This window comes from Watersipora subatra, chromosome 1 (genome assembly GCF_963576615.1).
Source record: "Watersipora subatra chromosome 1, tzWatSuba1.1, whole genome shotgun sequence".
NCBI lineage: Eukaryota > Metazoa > Bryozoa > Gymnolaemata > Cheilostomatida > Watersiporidae > Watersipora > Watersipora subatra.
Genome location: NC_088708.1, coordinates 4,905,162 through 4,925,325, shown reverse-complemented (window position 1 = coordinate 4,925,325; position 20,164 = coordinate 4,905,162). Strand labels below are relative to the sequence as shown.

The following is a 20,164-nucleotide window of genomic DNA, read 5'->3' as shown; positions in this document are numbered from 1 at the left end:
GCAGTATTATATATCACACTGCTGGGACTGAACGTTTAAGGATGTTTTTTAGTAATCACATGCGCTGAAAAACCATTGTCACTCTCTACAATGCTGTCATGCTGCTGCCCAGCAACTCTGTCATGCTCTTCTGTTGAGTCATATTGCTCTGTTGTACCAAATGTGTTGCCTGGAAAATGAAGGATAGGGTTGGCAACGATAACACTCAATAATCAATGAGAGAAGTCAGGAAAAGACGATATACGTATAACATATGAAGATATGCGTATAACATATAAAGGTATACGTAGAAAATAGAAAAATTAAATTTTGTAAGAAAATAGTGCCACAGGGTTTTTGTCAATGATGTTATCCCGCTAAAAATTATAGCAATAGATATTTGTACAGACACAGGTTGGGCTTCATCCAACTGAATAGCTAGCTAGTGGACCTGTCATCTGTAGATCTATTGCTAATTAGCATAGAACTATAGATAGAACATTTGAAGCGTACTAGTGGAACATGAAAAATATCACATAGAATAAATGAAAGCTGTTTAGTTTTAGATAGAATGACTCGTCTCTGATAGACAAAGCTATAACACTAGGGGCTTTATGATACTCTCTTGTAGTCTTACCTGCTTGTGTCTTATGCTGCCTTTTTCGCCGCTCAGCAAAGTCATGAACCAATGAATAGAGAAGAGGCCTAAAATATTAAAACTTGAAGATAAATGTCGATTTATTAAGTCGCATAAAATATGAAAGCATTCATATTGGCTGCAATGTTAGATTAAATTTGGTTCACAAGTCTTACAGTTCTCTAGTCTTTTGAGTCGTTGTTACACCTAACTCTGATTCAATGAACTCTCTGCTGAGAGCAAGTCCAGATTCTCCTGATTCTAAAACCAAACAGACAAGCTGAAGCATTCAACGTGAGTTGCTACAATGCTTCATATTAAAATATGCAGTGACCTATGTGTTATTTCGACTCATAAGTCATAACGAGACAGCTAGATAAGTTTGGGTGCAGTATTAATCTTTTGGACATGACTGGCTGATGGTTAAACAGGTATAGTTACCTAACCTTGTGGTTATACATTACTGAGATAGCTATTACAAATATGTGTGCTGGTCTTGTGAAAATGCAAGGCCTAAATAAAAGCGAAATATTGTTTCCTGTTCTGTATTCCCCACAACTGTTGAACTGGATGTAGGTGCAGCTTCAGAATATTACAGGTACAGTATCCTATGAAACAACCAAATCTTCAGTACCACAAACATCTTACCTGCTGCCAGTGTCATTGCAGCATACTTATAGTTGTTGTAGTTTAAATATTCTTGAATTAGTTGGTTAATAAGTATAGTGTCATTGCTGGCCTTGGGCTTTACTACAGACTTGTCATCTAGTGCGTTAAACACTTCTGCGCGCATCTTCCCTTGTATGCTGGATAGCACACCTCTTCTCTCCAAGCTTTCCACAATAACTAAGAACATACTAAACATGCATATATTTGCATATCATAAATAAAAAATTCAAGGCAAAAATCAAATTGAACCAATTAGTATGTTGCTGGTACAGCAAACTCTATATACATAGCTTGCTTGTGGTGGCACCATGCAAAACATTTGTACAGGGATAAATTGAAGTTTGTTGATTGGAGCGAGACATTGGTGAAGTGCCTTCGTAAGATCGCTTCTGTCATATCTTCATGATTTTATCAAAAATGAAAAGAGAATGAAGTGAAGCTACCATAATGTAAGACTGGTAAGTCTTGCAAAAATTATAATCATATTATATAACAAGATTTTTATAACTTGAAACTAAAAAACTGATATTAAAAATGTAGTTCAACAAGAATGTATTTGGAACAAAATTATGGACATTTAACTAAATTTAAAATGCCTAAACTAAAAAGTGCATACATAAAATAGCTCTTTTCGGGTTTTAGGTAAAGTTTAAATGTTTTGCACTGAAATTTGGAGTGCACCAAAATCACAATTTTTGACAATACATTATTTGCACCTAGAGGTTTGGGCTAGGCAAATAGTTTGGTTTTTTGAACATGTGACATACCAATATCATGTCCTGTATCACATTGATAGCAATAGTTGAGTATAATCACCATTGCGACGTGATGTTTCAAGTTAAATGTTCTACAATTATATATTCTAAATCATTAACTTTTATCTATAATGGAACTCAAACGATGTACAGCAATCCTCTAAAAGCGTTAAAATTAGCTACAACTGCTAATAACAGAATATCTATTAGTATAAACTATAAAGTATAATGGGCGTATAATAACATGTTAGACTACAATGGTAAGTAAAGTCGGGGGTTTGCACTCTTGGGTAAAGATGTTTTTCAATTGAGTTTCAAACATTTGAAAACTCTTGAACGGTTAGCTGTACATTTCATACTAAAATTATAACACTTTGTTCAATAGTTATCAAAATTTAAAAGCAATTTTATGATAAGACAATATCTGAGTTGTCCTGTCACCTGATTTTAAGTCCTCCAAGTGAGCCATCGGAAATCGATATGAATTGTAATCGATTAAGACACTTATTTAATAGCTATTACTATATAAATATTAGTTTAAATACAGTTATTGTTTAGCGGGTTCTTTAATTGAAATTCGAGCGAATGCCCATAGGCTGGTTCAGAATACGTAGATTTATTTGAAATTTATAAACTTATGAATTGCAATCGTCATAATTGTTTGATGATTTAGCGATGTAAAATACCGTTTGCTTTCTAAAATGATGGCGTAATTATATAAGTTGCGTTTCAATCCACTTCGCCCAGGCTAATGCGAGAATTCGGAATTCCCATTGTTTAATACAATTACAGCCAATGGCTCGGAATATGCAATAATAAAATTTTTTTTTGTTCAAGTTTTCCTTCACAGTCGTGTGGTGGTAGGTGACTGGTTTTAGTCTGTGTTGAGTCCGGACCTTAAAAAAGGCTAAAGGACCCAACATCTTCCTCAATACCACTAAGAGAGAACGTTCCTCAATATGTGAGCTGTTCCTATTATTATTATTATTATTATCATTATTATTATTGTCCTTGTTGATTTCTTCAGCTGGTGATACAATAATAATGGCTAGGGCTCCTAATCTGGGATACTCAACACTTTTTTCAGTTTCTTCACTGATCCTAGTAGGGTCGAGAATTGTAGGCCTACTTCATCTAATTCTTTTTCTCCATGTCCAGTAGCTGCATTTGCTCGTGCAGGTTTTCTTCTGCTTTCAGTGCTCTCACGATAATTGGTACTGCCTTTGCTGATGTTTTCCATATTATTCTTATATTTTTTGCCAAGTCTTGATATCTCTTGACTTTCTTTTTTTTGTTATCTTTGCGTCTCCATGCATAGCAATGTTGATGATCCATGTGTGGTCAATCTTTTTGTCTTGCACAACAATGTCTAGTCTGCGGGCTGGTATGATTTGGTCTGTTTGTATAAAAAAGTCCCACAGTGTCTTTGCTTTGTCGTTTTCTGTCATACTTCCCATGTGATGCTCATACCAATTCATCTTGTGATCTAATCCATACCACTTGCACAGATTCCAATGAATCAGTTGTGCAACCTTGTCTTGTTGTTTCTTATACTCGGTCTGTGCCATTTTGAAACACTCACTGAGTATATAAAAGACTGTCTCTTCCCTTTCGTTACACATTCTGCATAGTGAAGTTTCTCCTGGTTTCTCTATAAAAAACTTTCTTCCATCGTGTTGGTAGTGCTTGATCCTGTGCTGTAACCGGTAGTCTTTCTGTTTCCTTTCTTATAAATCCATTCTTTAGCCATTTGTATGTTGTCTTGGTGTCTGTTTTGTCTGCAATTTTGGTGCATTGTCTATGTAGTGCTTTGTTCTTCCATTCCTGTTGTTTCTCTTCTGCCTAGGTGTCTTTATACTCTTGCTTGGTCTCTTCCTTCTCAAAACTCTTCAGATGTTTGTTGAGGCTTTTTTCTTCACATTTCACGTAGTCAGATAATTCGTATTCCTCGGTTCAAATAGTTTCCTCCACATTTTTCAGTCCTTTTCCTCTTTCACTCTTTGTCAGATACTGCCTTGCCACATTGACCCTAGGGTGTAATGCTTTGTTCATGGTCACCAAATTTCTTGTTTTCCTATCCATCACCTGTAATTCTTCCTTTGGCCAGTCAAGTTTTCCTCCAGAGTATTTGAAAATAGCAATCGCCCATGTGTTTATTGCTTTGATTAAATTTCCTTCATTCAGCTATGATTTCAGTAGTAGTCTAGTTCTCTTGTAGCTTTCTTTCCTCACTTTGTTCATTTTTTTCATTTTTATGTCATCTGCTTCCAGCACCCCTAGGTACTTATAGTCCTGTTTTTCGAATTCTTTCATAATATGTCCAACAGGTAGCCATATGCTCTCATCTTGCTCACATCTACCTCTTTTCATAACCACTGTTGCACATTTCTGAATTCGGTACTTCATCTGAACGTCTTGGATCAAAATCCTCACCGTTCGTATGAGTGACTCCAGCTCATTTTTGTTTTTCCCATATAGTTTCAGGTCATTCATATAGAACAAGTGGTTTATCCTAACTGACTGTGGTCTGGCAAAAAAATACCCTTGCTTTATCTCTCGTAGTATCACCCTCAGAGGATTCAGACACACCATGAACAGCAGTGGTGACAAGGAATCTCCTTGGAATATCCCTCTCTTAATGTCTACACTCGCGAGTGTGTGTCCTCTGCACTCTAAGTTGACATTCCACTTGCTCATGCTCTTTTTGAGAAATTTGTAAGTTTGCTCCTGTACCCCCACCATTCCTAATGCTTCAATAATCCACAAGTGTGGCACTAGATCATACGCTTTCTGGAAGTCAATCCAGCCCATGGCTATTCCAATTTTCCGGCTCTTACAGTCCTTCATTATCACCTTGTTCAGCATCAAATGGTCTTTGGTTTCTTTGTATCCTGATCTGCATCTCTTCTACTTTTCTTCTATGAGATCATATTTCTTTAAGTGTCTGTAGATTTCTCCAGCCACCATGCCAGTCAACAGCTTCCAAACAATCGGTAAGCAAATAACAGGTCTATAGTTTTCTGGTGCCCTTCCTTTGGTCTTGTCCTTCTGAATAAGAACAGTTCTTCTATTTGTCATCCCGATAGATGTATGTGCTGTCTCCAGGCAGTTATTCAGGTATAATACAATTTTTCTGTGCAGGTTGGTCAGGTTCTTGATCCAGAAACCTTGTACAGAATCTGGCCCTGGAGCTTTCCAGTTTGGTAGTTTCACTAATGTGCTTTTCAGAATGTTCTCTGTGATTAGTAGCTCATCCTGGTGTCTTCTTCTTAGTTTGTTCCTTACTCTCTCAATCCATGGTGCTGTTCTGTCATGTTCAGTCAAATGTCCCCAAATCCCTGTCCAGAATTCCTTGGGCTCTTTCTTGTTTGGTATTCATTCTCTCGTTCTTCTTTATTATTAATATTATTATTATTGTCCTTGTTGATTTTCTCAGCTCTTCAGCCAGTGATACATTTATATCGGACTAAGGCCCCTAACCTGGAATATCAAATACCTTTCTCATTATTATCATCATCATTATCATCATAATTATTAGTATAATGAGCAATTTTTATTGTGGTAAGTATTTATATTGTTTAATACAAGTACATGTACAGGCAATGGCTCGGGTATGCAATAATAAACTTATATTATTATTGTAAAAGTTTTTCTTCACAGTCGTGTAGTGGTAGGTGACTGGTTTTAGTCCGTGTTGAGTTCGGGTCTTAACAAAAGGCTAAAGGATCCAACATCTTCCTCAATTCCACTAAAAAAGGACCTTCCTCAAAGTGTGAGCTGTTCCTAAAATGGCTGTTTTCTGTATAGCCTCAAAAGACATGTTCACTCCCACCTCGGCCAAGTATGCTATATGCCTCATTGATATTGTTCCGAGTGCACCAATTACTATTGGTATCACTTCGATCTTCACCTTCTATAGTCTGTTTATCTCGACCCAAGCTCTTTGTATTTACCAATTTTCTCATCTTCCTTCTGTACTACCCTTGTGTCTCCAGGTTTTGCTATGTCTATGACCTGACACTGTTTGGTTTCTTTGTTTATTAGTATCAGGTCTGGTCTTCTAGCTTCAACAATCTTGTCTGTCTGCACATTGAAGTCCCATAGCAGCTTTACTTTCTCATTCTCCAATACAGCTTCTGCATGGTGGTCGTACCATTTTTCTGTGTGGGGCAACTCATGCTTCTTGCATATGCTCCAGTGGACTGCACTTGCCACTTTGTCATGCCGCCCTTTATATTCTGTCTGTGCGATCTTACTGCATTTGCTGACTATGTGGGACACTGTTTCATCTTTCTGCTTGAACAATCTGCATTTCGCATCGTTTGCTGACTTTTCTATTTTGGCCTTCTATAGTTGGTTTTTAATGCTTGATCCTGGGCAGCAATGATCAGGCTTTCAGTCTCTCGTTTGAGACATCCCCTCTTCATCCGTTGCCATGTCTCCTTTGCTGCTTGATCCTCTGTCTGTCTTAGATGTTGTCCGTTCATTGGCTTATCATGCCAGTTTTGCTTTCGTTCAGTTTTCTGATAGTTTCTATACTCTTGTCTTTCATCTTCACTGTTGGTATATATGATCTTACCCGCTGTTCTTATAAATTCGACTGGGCTGCCTTCTGTGTACTTTTTCAGGCTGTGGTTTTTGTAATTCACAGTTTCCTCAACACTCATTAATCCTCTTCCTCCTTGGTCCCTTTCAACATATACTCTATCTACATCAGATCTTGGATGAAGACTTTTATGCATTGTCATTATTATTATTATGAGCAATTTTCATTATGTTAAGTAATATTAGAGGTACACAATGCTTAAATTTATCATCATCTGTTGGTAACTCGCTCTTTTCCATATGTCATTCTATTGTGTTATGGGATTTGTTGGGCTCAGGCTACAATGGCGTCTGAGCTCAAAGCAGTTGCAGGGGGTCATGGCAATAATGATAAGCGAATAAAACTTGTAAATAAATCTGGTGGATAAAGCTGGTGGGTGAAGCTGGTGGGTGAAGCTGGTGGGTGAAGCTGGTGGGTAAAGCTGGTGGGTAAAGCTGGGGGTTGAAGCTGGTGGGTAAAGCTGGGGGGTGAAGCTGTTGGGTAAAGCTAGGGGTGAAGCTATTGGGTAAAGCTGGTGGGTGAAGCTGGTGGGTAAAGCTGGTGGGTGAAGCTGGTGGGTAAAGTTAGTGGATAAAGCTGGTGGGTGAAGCTGGTGGGTAAAGTTAGTGGATAAAGCTGGTGGATAAAGCTGGGGGGTGAAGCTGTTGGGTAAAGCTGGTGGGTAAAGCTGGTGGGTGAAGCTGTTGGGTAAAGCTGGTAGGTAAAGCTGGTGGGTAAAGCTGGTGGGTAAAGTTAGTGGATAAAGCTGGTGGATAAAGCTGGGGGTGAAGCTGTTGGGTAAAGCTGGTGGGTAAAGCTGGTGGGTGAAGCTGTTGGGTAAAGCTGGTGGGTGAAGCTGTTGGGTAAAGCTGGTAGGTAAAGCTGGTGGGTAAAGTTAGTGGATACAGCTGGTGGGGAAAGCTAGTGGATTAGGTAGTATTAGGCAGTATTGGAAGTGGAAAGAAAGACGGATTATCCTTCCTCTGCTTCAGTTCATGTAAGTACTTTCATTAATACAACACATTCATCATTCGGATTAACCTCATTCTCTTTTTAATTAACATTTTATGTTGACATATAAAAATTGTCTTTTCTCATTGCGTTCATTGTATCAAGTCATTTTTAGCTCTTTTGGTGCAGGAACATAGAGCAATACTAAGATTGGAAGAAGAGGTGGATTAATGGAAAGGCATTGGAGAAAAAAGCAGTAAATTTTGCTGTATGAAAATATGAACAAACTCGAATGCTAGCAGAATCTAATCTTTAGCTTACCGGAGATATACACAATAGTCAATGAACAAAACATGTTGTGTAAACACATGCTTGACCTATGAACTTACGAGGATAGCCGAAGATCACAGTGAGCTATTATTAGAACTTGTAAAATTTTGTGCATACTTTGACAATATTACTAGATTCCCTTTTCCTAAGGCTGACCCAGCCTTGTCCAACGAGTAGTAATAGCGATACAGCTTTGAAGTCGACACGACCAACAACTAGTCCTCCTACAATTATAATTGAGGAGCCACAGGTAATATTACTAGTAAAACAAATACAACAAAACCATTGGTACATTGAGGAATAAAGTCATTATATGCCCATCTACAAGTAGATTAGAAACCGCTAGTAAAAGTAATGATTCATGAAAAAAGAGGCATTCATCCTGCCAGAAACTAACTATAGAAAATTGAATACAATTAAATGTACCAGTTACTGCCAGACATGAATACAGTAACAAGAACTTATAATCTCCCAATCCAGTACATTTTCTTTGACGTATACCAGGGCTAACCTCTCTGGCGGATGTGAATTACATCATAATGCCAGCTGTTTGGTGTAAGGGTATATTTGTTATTTAGCTTTTATTATTTTTTACTTATTCTAGAATTTTTTTATTTCTGTAACAAAGTGTTGATTTGAAAAATAAAATCCGTCTTTAATACTGAACACTATCTTGGTATTAGCATCATTAGATCCGCATTAAAATCTAAGCTAAACCTCACAGGCTAAGCTATCAATACCAAATCATTTCCATAGACTCATACACTACAGAGATAAATAGTTACACAGTCATAACATAGTCGGAGGTGCAGGAATAATCAATTATTTGTGCTAGAGTTAAGGTGTAAGAGAACTCCGCACATTAACCACAACAATATTATTGGCCTTAGATCATAGTTATAAGTTTCTTTTATTAAATATTATGTGTTCGGCACTAATTTTAGATATATTCTAGTTGCTTGTTTCCAACAAAAAATCGTGTTGAGAACTTGCAATTATAGTTTTAATCTTTTTAATGTTTACATATGAATAGACAGCTCATATTGCATATAAGTTACTTTTAAATTTAGAGACCAAAAAATTTGTATTACTTTTTAAAATTGCACTTAGTTTAATCCAGAGTCGCTAGTTAGCAATATTGCTAGCTAGTAATATTGTACAAAAAGTCTAATGCTTCTAATCTCATTGCTTTTATATTATTAGCGTCTGGTTTTGTTTTTATTTCAAGTTCTGTTGCGTTCAGTTAAATTCAGATAATATTCAAAGAATAGTTTTAAATTAACATTTTACACTTATATAAAGTGAGGTGTACACACAGCACTTTGTTTGGTTGTGCTTCAATTACCAGTTTTATGACAGCCTTTTGATTTGCTTTTAAATTAATCTAGTATGATTCAGAAAATATAATAAACTTGATCAGCCACTAATTTTAGATCTGCCACAGGTTTTAAGTAAGTGTTGTTACCACAGTTATGGCTAACATAAAAAGGCTCATTAAACCTTGTAGCTTCCTCAATAGCTTAGTCAGCCTATAGCTTAAGTATAAGATGTAAAAATAGCGTATCTGCGCTGAAAAGATGTTTTTAATGTGTAAGAACAAAATATGTCTAGGCAGAGTATAATCAGCAAAGCAGAAATAGATTTCATAGACTCATTGTTAGGAGAAACTGTCTATTTAATGCTGCAGCTTACTTTAGCCCTAGAGCCAGGCTTTTATCATCAAATCATGCTGCAGCTTACTTTAGCCCTCGAGCCAGGCTTTTATCATCCAATCATGCTGCAGCTTACTTTAGCCCTCGAGCCAGGCTTTTATCATCCAATCATGCTGCAGCTTACTTTAGCAATAGAGCCAGGCTTTCATCATCCAATCATGTAAAGATTATGTTGAAAATGAGAACTATTGTTCATCGCATGAACAATAGTTCTCATTTCTGATTGATTCTGATTCAACATTCTGATTGATTGTTCATCGCATGAACAATCAATCAGAACAAGAATCAGTTTAGACAAGTTTCCTCCTATGCATAGTTTGTCAATTATCTTGTGTCCTTCCCTGAATACACGAGTTTGCACAGCATTATTCCAACACTTGGCTAAATTCTTGAAACACAAACATTAACACAAACATTAATACAAACATTAACATTAAACAAACATTAACAAAAACATTAACATTAAACATACATTAACACAAACATTAACATTAAACAAACATTAACACAAACATTAACACAAACATTAACTCGAGTCACTTAGATTTAAATGTAGTTATATATGTAGTACTGAGTTTACTGAACATAATGATTAATACTAGTTTATTAGGAGTTGCTTTACCCTCTTCCCTCTTTTCAAACAATAATTTAATAATAAATTTCTTCTTGCTATACAATAAAGATATATTAAAATTGTATAGTCTGAAATCTTATTAATGAAGTTTGTATGGATATATTTAGCATTGTTTTTTAAATGCAGAGACTTACCTTTTAACAACTAAAAAATATGATCGATGCAAATATATTAGGCAAGCAACATTCTATCTTCTCCACTTTACTTTCTAATTATTGTGAGATAATCATAATTGTTAGAGGTCTACCTTGTGTAGGATAGCCTTAGTAAGCTGACCTTGTGTAGGATAGCCTAAGTAAGCTGACCTTGTGTAGGATAGCCTTAGTAAGCTGACCTTGTGTAGGATAGCCTTAGTAAGCTGACCTTGTGTAGGATAGCCTTAGTAAGCTGACCTTGTGTAGGATAGCCTTAGTAAGCTGACCTTGTGTAGGATAGCCTTAGTAAGCTGACCTTGTGTAGGATAGCCTTAGTAAGCTGACCTTGTGTAGGATAGCCTAAGTAAGCAGAAACTGATTGTTGCATTAGCAGCATACCTTTTATACCCGCTGTTGTGTTCTGGAATTCAGCACTGCTATAAGCTGTAGCCAAAGTAACAGTCATTTATCCAACACTTGCGAGGTTTAAATTCTACGTTGGTTTGCCTCTCCGTCTTGACTGAGATTAGTGTCTCAATGCCAGGGGCCACCGATCCAAAACGAGAAAGGTATGTGGCAGCAATGGTACTTGCAGGAGCTGGTGATGCATTAGGATACAAACGTGGTAAATGGGAGTTCAATCAGAGCGGACCTGAAATTCACAAAGAAGTTGAGGAAATGGGTGGACTGTCAAGTGTGAATAATAAGTGTAAGTAGACAGTGCTTGATTTGTTGTTTCTACAAAGAATTGATGGCTCTATACTGTGTAATATCTAATGCGATTATACATGCATCAATCTGTAAGAAATCAGTTTAACTAAAAATAACATACAATAATAAAAAAATGGTCATGTGAAACTTGCATAATCCGTAACAGACCGATATGGTTTCTCTGAAGTTCATTGCAAATGAGAATGTGGATAACATAAAAACCAGGTAAGTTTTTAAAAAACAATAGTAACTAAATACTGAAAAACTGTGTTTATTTAATGGTGCATCTTACTCACTAGATAGCAGATTGAAACTCACCAAATAACAGCTTGAGACTAACCAGATAGCAAATTGAGACTTTTCAGATAGTAGATTGAGGCTCACCAGATTGCAGATTGAGACTAACCAGATAGCATATTGAGGCTTATCATATAGCAAATTGAGTCTCTAATCAATATATAAACAAGCGATAGTTGAAAATCTTGTAAGATGCAAACATTAATCTACACAGAATACTCTACTAGACCCATACAACACAGAATACTCTACTAGACCCATAAAAACACAGAATACTCTACTAGACCCATAAAACACAGAATACTCTACTAGACCCATAAAAACACAGAATACTCTACTAGACCCATAAAAACACAGAATACTCTACTAGAAACATAAAAACACAGAATACTCTACTAGAACCATAAAAACAACTTTTTTTGCATTTGTCACATTCACACTATGGTGCACGCTCTGTTGGAGTAAAGCTGTTTAACTACTCCATCATGTGCTAATATTTGAGTAGATGCTATATTTGTAGGATTTTTCTAGAGTAGGATGCCTAAAACTTGAGTTTAAGGTTTCAAGATCATTGTACAGCTATAACACAAGTGTTTGTGGCAGCTGTATGTATCTTAATACTAACACAAGACTAAAACTTTATTCTGCAGTGCATGACTTCACAGTCAGCGATGAGACAGTTATGCATTTGGCAACTGCAACAGGTTAGTTTTTATGCCTACTTATTACAGCTAGTTTATTGGTAGTAACTACTACTATATTGTTTATATATCTCACCACTACTAGCAACTACTACTATATTGTTTATATATCACACTACTATTAGTAGCTACTACTATTTTGACTCTGTTGGCAGCTTTAGTGACGCATGTGCAAGGAGCTGGTTCAGAGTCTCTATATAATAACTTTGCAGATGAGTACATAAAATGTGTGAAGGATATGGCTGGACGGTCTCCAGGTACTGCCTTAAATATATTCTATACTCTGTTGTGAAGGTTCATCTTTCATAAATTAATAAAATACGTTGTCTTCACCATAGTGAGTGATGAAATGTTTATTTGAAGAGTTATCTACTCACTGTTGATTTATTACATTGTCTAGTTTCTTAAGTTTTAATCTTTTATATTTGTAAATTTCAAAGTGTGTCGTTCAGTGTGTTCAACCATAGCTACTAAAATCTAGGATTGAAAGATTCGTTTCATTTTGGATTTGATCTCGGAACCTCTCGTTCATCAGGCGATAATCTAACCGATGAAGCTACGCAAAATGCAATGAATTCATTAGGTGATATTAGTCGTAATTTTGGTTAAAGTATGCATAGCGCTCTGCATTACGCAACATCACTAAAGCTTGCTTCCACGGCTCTTATTAGTAAGTTTAGCAATACATAATTATATAGTAACTTACTCAGATAAGTCATTAGCAATGTGCCAGTCTAATCGCAAGTGGCAGGCAATTACATTATCTGTCACTGTTTGTAAGCTGTTTTTAATACCAGTGCAACGCTGAGAATTTGGCTAGTATACCCATATATAAAACTTTGAAACTTCATTTAATGGCCATTGATATTTATCAGCAGTATTAACTGACCTTTTTGTTGGTAGTTTCATTTCTATAACTGATACTTCAAAAGAATACACACGCTGCTTATGTCTACATCCGCAATACTTATCTCCTATTATTATTGTCTACAAACAACAGACATATATATATTTTGTTTACATCAGTAACATCTACGTTCTAGTATTTATGGTGTTAGTTTATGGGGTCCTGTATTATCACTAGTTTATTGAGTTGTTTATTTTTTTCGATTTATAGCTAGCCTACAGTTAGCATACACCGCTAGCTCTCGCCTTTGCTGCTTGGTTCCTAGCAGCATGAAGGTGCTTAGCCTCACGAGGCATGTGAACACTAATCCAATAAATCTTCCTGAAGAATTTGAAGTTGTGCTAAGATACTAAACGACCAATCTATAAACGCTGCCTTATTAGCTCCGAACTGTTGCGTTACACATTTCTGAAGAGTCGAAAGCATTAGAAAAAAATGCATATATATCTACAATAAGCTGGTGGCCATGTTAGTTAAAAGGGTGCAGGGAGCGTTGCGCACCGAGTCTAGTTTTATTGCTCAACATTTCCTGATATAGCCATAGTTTTCAACTTTTGTACTTACTCCCCACTAAATACTTTTGGTTATAGGTGAGACGGTCCTCTCATCGTGCCATCAGCTACTTTCCAAACGTCAAAGAAAACCTTTAGAGAAAATACACACAGTACCCTTCAGTAACTCGTTAGTACCTTCCATTGTTTCCAGCTCATGAGTTCTGATGGATCGTACATCATTTTCATTTACTGTATATATGTATGCTCATGTGTCAGAAAATACTAGTACGTTGATCTTGTCGATTCTATTTCTGTCGCTTTATAGCAACATTGATAACTAATTATGTACGATCAACTCTTAGGGACAAGTATAAAATAATTTTATTGTTTGAAGTAGCGGTTATTTGTTTGTGTAATATAGTATACTCTTCATGATTGTTATCATTATATTCATTATTACCACTATTCTCAACAGAATCATTGTTATTGTTATCATTACTATTGATGAGGTTTATTGTTGTTAGCATTATTACTATTACTATCACTCAATCAACATTTATTTACCCTCAAACTACCTGCTAGCATTGACTTGGTTACTTTAGTAGTATCTGTTATTATGCAATAGTTCATTTGTGTTAATAATAATGTTTTATTTCTGCTCTTATTATTTAAGATTGCTTGATTTGATAGATCCTTTTAGCACCTAAACTATAAATATAAGATTTCTTTTGAAAATTACTCTATATGGTAATTTTGCTAGTTGCTTATCATGTCTAAAAATGAACTACAATCTCTGACTACATATCTCTACAGAAATGTTGCAAGCATATGCGTAGTAAACATATTTAATGTAGCAACATTTATGATGTAAGAACAGGAAGTAAAACTCGCCAAATAAAATGTTTTATTTATTCAAATTATTATGTTGTTGCTAATTGTTTTATTACACTTTTATGTTAAAAGCAATTAAATTTTTAAAAGGGTACAGCAAGTCTTTGTTTTTTTTAAAATAATCACAGTAGCATATGCATTTATGTGTCAGCAATAAAAAAACAGTGAAACCCTTGAGTGAAGAATGAAGGTTATTGAGTGCATTTGCTCTCCAGTATGGGTTGTGTTTACAGAGGTGGAAGCTGCTTGGCAGCGACAAGAGCTATGTGCATTGGACTGAGATATCCAGGCTCAGCTGACTTAGATCAACTAATCGGAGCCAGCATTGAGAGTGGACGGACAACTCACAACCATCCAACAGGTTATTTAGGAGCTCTGACGTCTGCTTTGTTCACTACATATGCCATCCAAAGTAGGCACTGATTCTCTCTAGCTTCTGCCACTTTATGCTAATTTTTAGTTTGGCAAACTATTTTAGGTCCAATTCAGCCCTTTCATTGACATTTTAGTATTAGTAGTCCATTAGTAGTTGTTAAAATGGATTCAGGCCGCGTAAAACTGGTGACACAAACTTACTTTTATAATAGTTACACGAATTTCTTCCCATACTCCACCTGTCTCTCATTGACCACTAACCTATCATTGAAATATTATAAATTAGCAAAACCTTCAAGAGTTATAACTTGCTCTTTTAAATGCAATAAGTTTTCAAACACAAATAGCTACAACTTGCAATTATATATTACAAATCATGTTGTGACGACATGTTATATCCACGGGAAGGATTCTAGTCTTACTGCTGGCCACATTTGCCAACCTCTGCACAATTATGTTCATCATACATTAACTACATAGACAGCAATGACACGCCCTTTCATACCTGTATTTAGGTAAGCCTGTGAAATCATGGGGAGCGGCACTAGTCGATTCCATACTTCCCATGGCAAAGTCATACATAGAAACTTCAGGTGCTGATGTTGAGAAGAATCTCCAGAACTGGTGAGTTCAGAAACCGCTTGTTCAGCAACGGCTTGTTCAGCAACGGCTTGTTCAGCTACCGCTTGTTCAGCAACCGCTTGTTCAGCTACCGCTTGTTCAGCAGCCGCTTGTTCAGCTACCGCTTGTTCAGCAACCGCTTGTTCAGCTACCGCTTGTTCAGCAACCGCTTGTTCAGCAACCGCTTGTTCAGCAACCGCTTGTTCGGAGGTAGTCAACTCTGCACTGACTTCCTCCTCACAACTAGTTGCAAATCGTTATTTGTTTTCTACTTTCAACTTAGATTCTAGTTTAGCGCTTACGCTCCCTGATTCAAGCCAAGCTCTTCCCTGCCTGTCCGTCCGTTACTTAATTTGAACTAATGAAAATGTATTTTAAAACGCAAAAATGTTGTGAAAAATGAGCAGGCATCTAAGAACTAGGTTTGCCATTACCATGATGTAGTTAGCTCAACAAAATGTCTGTTTTAGGCAATTCTTTGAGAAACACTGGACAGATTACATTGCTCTAAGACAGATCAGAGATGGACTAGCTGAGCCAGTCTTTCCTGATGCATATGGCGTGGAGGAGAGAGATGCCTACTACAAAAGTATAGCGTATGAAGATTGGGGTGGAACATCAGGACACGACTCTGTGATAATTGCGTGAGTTTTACATCCTTGTTAAAAAACCCTTAATGGCTAGACAACTCCTTGCTGGTATCAGCTGATAACGGTGTGGTTTTAAACTGCTTTAATCTTGCCTCATGAGGTGTGTTCAAATTATTACTCAATCTGGCATGGCAAACATATCGTTTCTATCTGCAATGAATAAAAGATGACTGTACTCTTCTACTCTGTTTGTCCTTTGCAGGTATGACGCCTTGCTAGGTTGCAATGACAACTGGGATGAGCTTGTAAGCAGGTATGACTGCTTGTATGTTTTAATGGATATTTTACCACCAATTGGTTTATTATCTCTATGAAAATTATTTTGATGAAAATCATCTTAGAGAATTAGTTTGAAATTATTTTACGCATTGGCCACTCATTCATTTCTCAATTTGTCCATTTACACTATTAAGGATCCACTGCAAACCTTCAACTGCTCCAACTAGAACCAACCGCTTCGCTCGAATATAAAGGTATATATACATGTATTTACAAAATAAATATAAGATACAATTAAGTGTGTGCGCATGCAATCAACTGCATAGGAAGGGGTTTTCCTTTGCTCAGCTGGCTCATAGCTGTCATGCCTCTTGTATACTGACCGGGATCGCGCTAGGCTCCACCTCCTTATTCCGGGGCCGCTGTCTTCTGTCAGCATGCCGACTGGTCAGCCTTCTCGGTTCTGGCTTGGCAACTGGTTTTTCTCCTACCGCTTGACAGTTGACTGGTCATACTCTCAGCCGGTTCAGCGTCTCGGCAAGGTCGAGCCGAGTCATCCCCTCCACCTGGCTTGCGGCTCTGGGTCCTGTCGTAGTCAACTCCGTCTGTCACAATACATTTAATTGGCATCTAAAGTTTGCAGTCTTGGGTGACCTATATTGACACGAATATTCAAGTGATATAAAAATTTTTCAAGTTTTCTTTCATTTCAGGGCATGTTTTCATGGCGGAGACAGTGATGCCACAGGAACTATTGCTGCCTGTTGGTTCGGAGCTCTCCATGGCTTTAAAGGAGTCTATGAGACAAACTACAAGGTAAGAGAACTGACTGCAATGAAGTTGGGTCGCTTTCTTATGTTTATGAAACAACTACATGTACTTGGGTGTAGCTGTTCATCTTACAGCTCAAATTTCGGTCAACTCTTCAAATTGCAGAACATGTCAACTTCCTTCAAGAATTAAAAAATCACCCGTTTCCATTTAAAGAACTACAAATGAAATACAATTGTTACAGGAAATGGAGTACAGAGAAGAGATGGAGCAGTTGGCCCACAGGCTATACAAACTAAGTCATCCAGCTGCAGAGTAAAATGTCTCAGCTGATTCCTACCAGCCCAGTCAATACTATTGCTTCCCTAACTGTATCAAGCTTATCGGGAAACTTATATATGGTGCAGTAACGAATAGACTCATTCTCTGCGTATCTTTAACATAGTTCATAGACATGAACAAAAAGGTCGATGCCATTTATTAATGAAATACGTACTATAACATTTTTCTGTAACACTAAATGTTTCAGGTTCGTCTACTGCTAGCTAGACTCCTGCCTTACATTGTTCATTTTCTCTACGTAACCAAACGAACAACTGCACTTCTGACCATCCCAATAAGAACATTTTGTTGTTGTTGTCAATGTTTTTGAACATTAATTGTATTTTATTGACAGCGAAATATATGTTATCCATGTTTGAGTTTTGTACTGTATGAACAGGTCTACAGTCATAAAAATGAGAGCTGTACATAATTGATTATAACAAAAGATAAATTTGTATATACATACACGAAACCGAAATACTATACAGATGTTCTAGTGAACAAACAGGATAGAGGCTGTACAGTTATGCTATAGTTAGCAAAGACGACTATTGGATATTACAATTATAGTCTTACAAATATTACAATCATGCTTTGAAAAAAATCTAAATTGTGAGAAAATTTTAGCAGTTAAAATCCTGAAAACTCTAGGTCGGGGCTTTCATAGCAAGCGATGACTTGGTAGAAGACAATTCGTACCAAATGATGGCTATAATCGCGGGCAGGTTGATTTATGGTAGTCTTCTCGCAGATGAGTCATATGTATGAGTAACTCTATTACAGCTCAAGTATGAGATTTTAAAAATCTTCGTATGAACAGCCTCATTTATGGCTCTCTATAAAGGAATCAAACGCCCAATGGGAACCTATGAAGTTGTCATGAGTTATATCAAACATCTTAAAGCAAGCTGCGTACGAGATCCTAGGGCAAGGTTGAAAACATGAAACACCATGACACTTATTTTTCCAGACAAACCAAAGATTCATCAGTATCCTACCATGAAAATAATACACTTTAGTTTAGTTAACATGAAAAAAAAATTGTTGATTTCGTAAGTTTTGACAAAACTTTTTCCACTAGTATGAGGCTTTGCTATTTATACATAAGGTTATACAAATAAAGCTGTTCAGCTTGTAATAATCTTTCCGAAATGATGCACCCTTTAAAGCAGGTGCACAACCAGGATAATCGCCACACCACAAAAAATGAAAAGGTTCAGAAGGAGAAAGAGGGAGGAGAGAAAGGAAAGAGAGAAAAAAGTGAGAGAGGAAAAAGATTTTTAAGTGAGAGAAGAAAGAGAGAAAAAAAGCAAGAGGGAGAGAGAGAAAAAAAGTGACAGAAAAGAGAAGAACAGCGAGAGGAAAAAGAGAAAAAAGCGAGAGGGAAGGAGAGATGAAAGAGAGAGGGAAGGAGAGATGAAAGAGAGAGAGAGGGAAGGAGAGAGCAAAGGGAGAGAGAGGAAAGAAAAGAGGAAAGGGGGAGAGAGTAGGAGAGAGAAAAGAGAGAGGAAAGTGAGAGAGGAAAGTGAGAGAGGGAAGGAGAGAGAGATAGAGGAAATGAGAGAGAGAGGGGAAGGAGTGAGAGAGGAAAGAGAGAAAAGAGGAGAGAAGAGAGAGAAAAAAGGGAAGAGAGAGAGAAAAGAAAGGAGAAAAAGAGAGGAGAGAGAGAAAGGCGAGGTAAGAGAGAGAGAGGAGGCAGAGGGCGCTACAGCTGCTAGCATTGCATGCTATAGATGCTTTGCAGCAACTATGAGAATTGGGTAAAACTCACTAGAATATCAACAAGTGTAGACAGTATTTATTATGCTGTAATATAAACCAGCAAGACGAAAATAACACCTGTGTTAGTGTCAACAATAATCAAATACTTGCCCATATACTAGGTTAAAAGATCACATCCATTTCTTTGTGAGTCAACATATTTCGTTATATTGTTTACTACTTGTACAAGTCAGATTGTTTAAATGATGAACTATTAGTAAAAATTTCCCAACATTTCCTCCTTTCCCGCTTTCACCTATTCAATGGCAAAACTTGTAGTAGCTCTGCTAGGCAGACTGAGCAAAAAAGCAAAAGCATGTCTCGGTAGCTCATGGTCTATGCAAGCAGCAAGCTACACAACCGAACTCTCTTTATACCAGTTTCCATTGGAGAGGAAGTTATAAACTTCTATTCACTTTAGGTGGGAGCTGTGCAGTCAAACAGAGCTGAATGGGGATTCTCAGAGCAGACTTCATTCATTGCCTGAATATGTATATTGTGGAATGATGATAAACATAACCAGTAGCAGGTACTACTGAGGATATTAAAAATGGTTGGGGATCAGATGACTATTATAATTAACACAAGATCGTGGTTCATCATCAGAGTGACAGCCAACAGTTCTGACGGCCTTTGTTACATGTGTTTATACATCACCTTATCGCTATGAAACCTTTGACACTACATACATACATAGCCTATTACATATCGGACTGTCTCCTAGAATCATTGTATTTGTAAGGAATTTCAATTTGATGACATTTTTTTATCACTGATTATCATAATTTATTTACTGACATTTTAAAGCTGTAGCAATATTATTATTACTTTTTCAAAGCTATGAGTGTTTAGATCCACTCTTCTGCACACTCAGCTGAATGGTGGCTAACAACCCTGCAGAACTAAAAACAACAAGTTGGCAAATTGAAAACTACTGTTGAAACCTGACAAGAAAAGTCATGGTTATAGGAAGTGGGGATGAACCATAGTCACCTACGTCCTCACAGGATGTGGTAACTAGAGAGTTTGCTGATACCTTACCACTACCAGGCAATG

The 20,164-nt window shown here is 36.9% G+C and overlaps 3 protein-coding genes across 3 annotated transcripts; 1 reads left to right on the top strand and 2 right to left on the bottom strand.

Annotated features, from left to right (window-relative positions):
* Window positions 1-22: 22 nt before the first annotated feature.
* Window positions 23-2,610, bottom strand: LOC137402617 (centrosomal protein 20-like). Its single transcript, XM_068089124.1, has 5 exons — window positions 2,482-2,610; window positions 1,265-1,462; window positions 793-877; window positions 617-684; window positions 23-169 (listed from the first exon to the last, which is right to left on the bottom strand). Exons 1-5 carry the CDS (start codon window positions 2,507-2,509, stop codon window positions 36-38), a joined length of 513 nt encoding a protein of 170 aa, XP_067945225.1. The 5' UTR covers window positions 2,510-2,610; the 3' UTR covers window positions 23-35.
* Window positions 2,611-6,893: 4,283 nt separating this feature from the next.
* Window positions 6,894-10,852, bottom strand: LOC137391422 (YLP motif-containing protein 1-like). Its single transcript, XM_068077928.1, has 2 exons — window positions 10,786-10,852; window positions 6,894-7,507 (listed from the first exon to the last, which is right to left on the bottom strand). The coding sequence occupies exons 1-2, from the start codon at window positions 10,850-10,852 to the stop codon at window positions 6,894-6,896; spliced, it is 681 nt and encodes a 226-aa protein (XP_067934029.1).
* A 71-nt stretch (window positions 10,853-10,923) lies between these two features.
* LOC137391334 (ADP-ribosylhydrolase ARH1-like) lies at window positions 10,924-17,724 on the top strand. Its single transcript, XM_068077815.1, has 10 exons — window positions 10,924-11,095; window positions 12,045-12,098; window positions 12,251-12,352; window positions 13,593-13,683; window positions 14,621-14,799; window positions 15,278-15,386; window positions 15,854-16,027; window positions 16,236-16,286; window positions 16,966-17,068; window positions 17,268-17,724. Exons 1-10 carry the CDS (start codon window positions 10,924-10,926, stop codon window positions 17,340-17,342), a joined length of 1,110 nt encoding a protein of 369 aa, XP_067933916.1. The 3' UTR covers window positions 17,343-17,724.
* Window positions 17,725-20,164: the final 2,440 nt, after the last annotated feature.